The sequence below is a fragment of the Nicotiana sylvestris genome, chromosome 3 (genome assembly GCF_000393655.2).
Source record: "Nicotiana sylvestris chromosome 3, ASM39365v2, whole genome shotgun sequence".
NCBI classification, from domain to species: domain Eukaryota; kingdom Viridiplantae; phylum Streptophyta; class Magnoliopsida; order Solanales; family Solanaceae; genus Nicotiana; species Nicotiana sylvestris.
In genome coordinates, this window is record NC_091059.1 from 26,759,513 (window position 1) to 26,766,966 (window position 7,454).

The 7,454-nt window shown below is 43.7% G+C and overlaps 1 protein-coding gene across 1 annotated transcript; it reads left to right on the forward strand.

Moving 5' to 3' along the window:
• The first annotated feature begins 4,450 nt into the window (after positions 1–4,450).
• LOC138887165 (uncharacterized) lies at positions 4,451–6,019 on the forward strand. The gene has a single exon (XM_070168881.1). It carries the CDS (start codon positions 4,451–4,453, stop codon positions 6,017–6,019), a length of 1,569 nt encoding a protein of 522 aa, XP_070024982.1.
• Positions 6,020–7,454: the final 1,435 nt, after the last annotated feature.

A 7,454-nucleotide genomic window follows, 5' to 3' on the forward strand; every position in this document is an offset into this window, starting at 1 on the left:
TAAACTCTTTAGATCTACATCTTTCTTCCGAAACAGTTCTTTTAAATAACCTTCTACTTAAATGTTTCGCTTAGTCCCTGAAATTATCTTTTGAAAAGAAATAGTCCTTCAACTCGTTTTTTTAAAGTATCCTCACTTCTAAAAAACGCTTTTCACCATTCTCCTGTGTTTTACTAAAACTGTATGCTACTTTTAACTCACTTCTGAACTTACTGTAGTCTTCACTTTCTTTAACTCTTCTGCATTAGGCCATTCCTTTTCTGAAATCAGTACTTTCTGAATAACTCGTCTAAAATGCCTCAACCTCTAACAATTGGATCCGAGTTGCCTAATTCAGACTTGTTATCTAATTCTACGTGTTAAGCTAGTCTGTCCGCTATTTAAGTTTAAATTTAAAGGACCCAACCAGTATGTGCAAGACATGCTAAACTATATGTTATCTGATTTACGGGGTTTATGTGAGCCATACATTTCTGCTTGTTAACCCCTCTATTTGTTACTTGTTTTGTATGTCGAAACTAGTATTTTATCCTTTTAAACTCCATATATGCATCCATCCCTTGCTTCCCTTTAGGATTAGAAGTCCTAATACCCCGGGACTGATAGGTCGGGACGGGTACTAGCATGCAATAAGTAAAACGAGACCAATCGCGTTTAATACCTCAACGGGTGGGAAGGGTAGAATATGGAGATGATGATGGTGCACTAATATCTCGTGTGAGAATGATCGTTGGATATTGCACCAAAGTGATCCATATTATATTTAAATCTAGGACCCCTTTTTTTCCCTTCTTTAGTTATTGATGTTTTTATTAAATTAATGTTTCTTCAACTAAGCTTTCTCTTTTCAAAATCACTTGTGTCTTTCTTCTTTTAAATTTTTTTTTCAACTTCCTATGTGCAAACTTGCTTGTTTATTCATATTCTTCTTAAAGTCATAACTAAGCACGGCCGGGAACCACACTATTGGATCTTGAGGGGTGCCTAACACCTTCCCCTTGAGATAATCTCAAGCCCTTACCCGAACTCTGGTTTATCTTTCAAAAACCTCCTCTTCTTTAAAAGTGTCCTAATGCACTATAATCATTAGGTGCGACTCTTCAAATTCCATAACCCGATTCCTCGAAAGGGGAATAAGAGTTGTTTTGTCCATAATGTCATAAACCCGATTTCGCTCTTTAGAAAAAGGGGCATCGACAGCATGGCGACTCTGCTGGTGACTTCCTTAAGGCTTTTACCGTTACATGATTTTATGATTTTATTGCTTCCTTTATTGCCTTTATTTTCTGCTTTTAATCATTCCTTCATGAATATTAACTTGACTCTTCGTGTTTTCTTTCCCTTTAACCGCTTTCCCCTTTACTGCTTTACCATTATCTCAATTACGTTTTATTTCCATGCATTTATTGTAATCTTTACTTTATGAACATGAAAATACGTGCAATTTGTTTCATTATTGTAACCGCATTCCTCAACATCATATTCCACTCGTGCCAAAACAAATCCTATAGCAACGCTTATAATGAGTGGTTGCGCCCTTCCAATATCATAACCCCTAAATGTGGCAAAGTCGTATTTGCGGTAAAACCAGTCGATCAACGGTGTAGTCGACAGTTCCGCGCCTTTCCCTCTTGAGTTGTCCGCTCAAGGGTACCTTGTCTAGCACTTCAAAAATAGAAACCTTACTCTATTTAACTGTTCATGCATCATGGTCAAACTTAGCCAAGTCAGTTATGTTGTCTGCATAATGACTCATTAAGATAGCCTAAACCGAAGTCCAATGGGTTTCCCCAAAACCCAAACGGACACCTTCACGTTGTGTGCATTTATTTGGAGAACTAAATGCCTTTATTGCTAATTGTTGATTTAAGTAGCCGAGTCTGATGGGGGTTAAGGGCCTAACATTTTGTTTTGCAGAAAATGAGGCACGAGGTCCCCAGATTTGGTATGGTATCCAACATCCACCCAAGGTTGCTAAGCTGGTGGGAGGATCTTCATGGTAGTGATCAAACCCTCGTCCGCAAGTACTTAGGGAATTTTGCCCTCACTTCTGGAAATCTAACCCAACAACAAGATCATTGAGGCTGCCACTTTATTTTGGGATGGTGATCGATCAGTGTTCCGTTTCGGAGACTTGGAAATGACCCCTCTGTTAGAAGATATAGGGGGCCTAGCTGGTATCCCTTGGCAGACTCTAGGTTTGCTTATGTCGGAGAATCGCAAAAGTAGAGGCTTTTTTAAGATGATGGGACTCAAGAAAAATCTCGACCTTTCTTGCTTGAAGGACTCCTACATACCATTCGACTTTTTATACGAAAGATATGGCCACAACAAGTCCTATCGCACCTACATGGACGAATTCGCCCTCACCTCTCTGGGACACATACAAAGAAGGGTGTTTGTGTTCATGTTTTGCTTCTTGGGCATGATAATTTTCCCTATGAAGAAGGCTAGGATCCACACCAGACTAGCCATAGTGACCAAGACCTTAATGGAAGGAATCGACGTGCAGTATTTCAGCATAGTACCTATGATCATCGCTGAAATCTTTCGAGCCTTGGGAAAATGTCAACAAGGGGCTCCGCACTTCGAGGGTTGTAATCTGTTACTGAACTTTGGCTCATATAACACCTACAGAAAGGCGACTATAGACAGGAAATCATACGCAGAGATTGGGATGACCATATCGCTTTTCACCACCCAAAACGAAGGGATTTCATGCCCAATATATTTGCTCGGCCGAAGGACGCAAGTGGATGGGTAAAGTTGTTCGAGAATCTAAAAGAAGAGGAAATTCAGTGGATGTTCGAATGGTTCCCAACAGGGGAGTTCATCATCCGTTTTGGAGACGTATCATTCCTCATACTCATTGGCCTGAGGGTAACTCATCCTTACATCCCCCTCTAAGTCATGAGGCAAGCCGGAAGGAAACAAATCATACCCAGGATAGAGAAAATGAGTCATTTCAGAGCCGACTTTCAGGATGATGATAGCCCACACAGGTGTCACGCTTAGCATATGTGGCACTGCAAGCTCGTTTTAGGGAAGCAGTCTATTGAACAAGGCAGGTATCATGCCGGGTGTGTGCCACACTACACAGGTTGGTTGAAGGATGATCACATTAGTTTGGGTCACCCAGGGTTTGTCCATGGTCATAGGCTTATTGATGAAAAGACTGCAGCAAAGGTTAAATACAATCAACTGCGCAAAAGGATGCGAGAATGCGAAAATGAGCACCGGGAAATACAGGAAGCCCATGATAAGCTGATCAATGAGTGGAAGGATATGGCTGTCAACGCCAACAACCGGCTGGGGTATCTGGAGCGAGGCTTAGTGGAATTGGAAGGTAAATTTCTGAAGAGGATCGATGAGTGTCAGAATGCCGAGGGTAATGAAGGTGGGCACTTGGCCCAAGCTTACTTGCTACTGGGACTACGCGAGCTGGTGCAGCTGTACGAGGGAGGCGAGAATGCCGAATCTGGGGAAGGTCCTTCTGGGACCAAGTAGTTAGGATTTTTACTCTTCTGCTTTCTTAAATGTAATAAGGCCGCTGGCCATTAGTGACGTCTTTATCATTTAGTTGTTTTTGACCAGTCATATTTTTATCAATAAAATAAGGCAGTTAGCATTATAAGTTCTCCAAATTTACTTGTTGCTAGGACTACCTCGGGCACAACGAGGCACCCAATTAGGAAGCGATTTATATTCCCGCACAATGTGTTTAAATATTGCAATATTATTTATCAGAATCCGCACTAACCTTTTTACCTTTTTGTTTTTCTTTTATTTTTATTCCCCTCCCCAAAGGTTAGTTCGTGCATTCTGGCACCATCAGCATACTCAACAAGATCCAAGGTTCCTCCACCTCCTCCTACTCCAAGTCCTCCCAGAAACAGGAACAACGGCAGAATGGAAGATACCAGTGCTAGAAAGGAAATCGGAGAGACTTCAATCACCAAGGAAACTGCTGCTCATCTTGAGCAGACTTTGCTAAGGTTCCAGGAGGAGTTGGAACAAGTTCGGAATTTGGCAAGTCTGTCAATCACTCTTCCCGTTAATGATGCCAACAAATCACCGCCGTCACCACTAGCCCAATCTGCTCATACCCAAACCCGTAATGCCTGCAACAATGCTCCACCACTCATCACTGAGCCCCAAAACACCACAAAAGACCATAACACTACAGTCTTTGTGGACACTATGCCACATTACAGTCAGCCAATCGCCAGTGTCATCGAATCAGATGACAAGAAATCCCTCATTTAGAACTTGGCCGCTGAGATCAAGAAGTTGACTAGCCGGATCCAAAGTTTTGAAGGTAACAAAGGTGTTGAAGGGTTGAATTACGAAGACCTCTGTGTTCAGCCAGATGTTGAGCTCCCGGAGGGGTACAAACCTCCCAAGTTTGAACTATTCGATGGCATAGGTGACCCCAGGGGTCCACTTGAGAATGTATTATGACAAGTTGGTAGGAGTCAGAAGGGACGAGAAGATCCACATGAAGCTGTTCATGAGGAGTTTGAAGGGTGATGCATTATCCTGGTATATTAGCCAAGATGCGAAGAAATGGAATAGTTGGGTGAACATGGCATCTGACTTTATGGATCGGTTTAGGTTCAACACTGAAAACGCACCAGATGTGTTCTATATCCAGAATCTCAAAAAGAAGCCCATAGAGACCTTTCGCGAGTATGCTACTTGTTGGAGGTCGGAAGCTGCTAAGGTCAGACCGGCCTTGGAAGAAGGACAAATGAACAGGTTCTTCGTCCGTGCTCAGGATCCGCGGTATTATGAGAGGCTGATGCTAATAGAGGGCCAAAAGTTCTCTGACATCATCAAGTTGGGAGAAAGGATCGAAGAAGGCATCAAAAATGGTATGGTCACTAACCTCGAGGCGTTGCAAGCTACCAACAAGGCTTTACAGTCTGATGGCTCGTCAAAGAAAAAAGATGTAAATTCCGTAATGGCTGCGCAAAGGAACAACTCCCCTATGAAGTACCAAACCTATCCCTCAGCTCCACTCACATATCAACCTTCCCTAACTTACCAAGCACCATCACCCACTTACCAGATTCCACCATCCGTCTACCAGTCATCTCCACCAACCACATATCAACCCACCTCGCCAAGATATTCCCAATCCGCACCCGTATACCAAGCATATAACTCCCAACCTTCCCACTACCCATCACCTCCTTCCCGCCAAAACCTCCCTCGACCTAGACCAAATTTCGACCGCAAACCTCCCAGACAATATACCGCCATTGCTGAACCAATTGACCAACTATATGAAAGACTCAAAGTAGCCGGTTATGTTACCCATATCCCTGCCATAACTCCAGAAAATACCTCCCAGTGGATCAACCCAAACAAGAATTGCGCATACCATTCCGGGATGAAAGGCCATACCATCGATGAGTGTCGCTCATTGAAAGACAAGATTCAGAATCTGATTAACAACAAGATCATTATAGCAAAGGAGCCCGCTCCTAACGTCCGCAACAACCCTCTGCCTGACCACAAGGGCGGAGACATCCACATGATTGAGATAGAAGATGACTGGGACCCCAAGGGGTCAATCGGTTTGATAGATGAAGGAGACGAGCCTAAGAAGCCAACAATTACTCTCATTTCCATTGTTGTCCAGATTCAGCCCTCTGAGGGCGATATGGTAAATGAGTCTGTACCACTCAAGTTTGAAGCACCTCCTGCAAAGGCACCAAAGCCAATTAAGGTGGAGTTTGGGATTCCAAAGACGCCTGCGCCATTCAAAGTTACTGTGTTACCTCCCAAGTCACCGATTCCAGTCTCCATGACAAACGTAACCCCGTTCAATATAAATGTTGTACCTTGGGATTACACCGCTGAGGCTATAAGGAAAGTAAAGACATACACTGGGGAAGCGACCGCTGCACAGGGCATGACTAGGACAGGCAGGGTATACACCCCAGAACATTTGGTTGAGTCCAGCAAGCAGGCCTCCGGGCGGGCTATTGAAACTGGACCTGACGACCTCTAGAGGAAGGTACAAGCCAAAGAGTATTTGGTCGTCGAGCAACTGAACAAAACGCCAGCAGAGATTTCTATTCTGGCTCTTCTATAAAGCTCTGAGGCACATAAAAACACCTTAATGAAAATACTGAGTGAAGCTTATGTTCCCAACAACATAACAGGAGGCGAAATAGCAAACATGGTGGGGCAGATACTGGAAAGCCACAAGATCACCTTCCACGAAGATGGATTACCGCCAGAAGGGCTTGGTCACAATAAAGCATTGCACATCACTGCGCAATGCGAGGATCACTTTATCACTAGGATTCTAGTCGACGGGGGATCCAGCCTCAATATTTGTCCGTTGGTAACTCTCAGGACATTGGGTAAGGGATTGCACGAGATCAAATACGGGGCTATCAGTGTCAAAGATTTTGATGGATCTCAGAGGTCCACCATTGGGGAAATTAACTTATGCCTGTAGATGGGACCCACCTGGTTCAATGTCGAGGTCCAAGTCCTTGACGTACCAGTGTCCTATAATTTGTTGCTAGGACGACCCTGGATCCACGCTGCTAGGGATGTGGCGTCAACTTTGCATCAGGCTAAAAAATTTGAATGGAATCATCAGGAAGTAATCATCCATGGAGACGGTAGCAACCCTATATATAGTCGCCAGGCCATCCCGATGATCGGAGGTAGAAGGAAAACCGGTGGAGAAATATACCATCATATCGAGCGAGTCAACGCCATAGACAAAGACAAGTGGTGGGATAACAAAATTGAGAGCATTCTGAACTGGAGTGGATACGAGCCTGGAAAGGGGCTTGGCAAGAATCTCCAGGGCATCACCAAGCCTATCCAGTTGAAGAAGCATGGAACTACTTTTGGCCTAGGTTATGAATACACTTGGGAAGAGTTCAATGACTGGTCGCCACCATGGCGCGGTCCCTACCACCCGCTGGAGCACCCTCTACCTTAGTTAGAGCAGACTTTTCAGCCAGCTGATGTCATATATGGATCAGAGGAAGATGAGACACTGGCAGCAATATAGAACATGTTTCTGGAGGATAATATGGATTGTTGTGTTATCTTCGAGGAGGAAGGGGAGGAAGGCCCTTCCGTTCAAGATGTGAACCGAGGAGAGCACCTCGTCAATTGGTCAATCAGGGCCACCAGTGCCCGGAGAGCATCAGGGTAGCAAGGCTAAACGGCGCATATGCATCACACTTTACTTTTAGTTGATTTTACTTCTCCACATTGTCTTTACTTTTGAAAAGAGCTCCGATGTTTTAAATGATTATGAAAAAGCATTTTCCAAGTTTATCTTTATGTTTATCTCTTATTTATTTTCTCTACCATTTACTTTATTTTACACAGCATTACTATTACATATCTTGATGATGAACCAACGACTGTGGCTTACAACGAGACAGTGCGACAAACGGACATAGATTCAGAAG

Coding starts and splice junctions, on each gene's coding strand:
- LOC138887165 (XM_070168881.1), top strand. CDS start 4,451: ATGTATTATGACAAGTTGGTAGGAGTCAGAAGGGACGAGAAGATCCAC.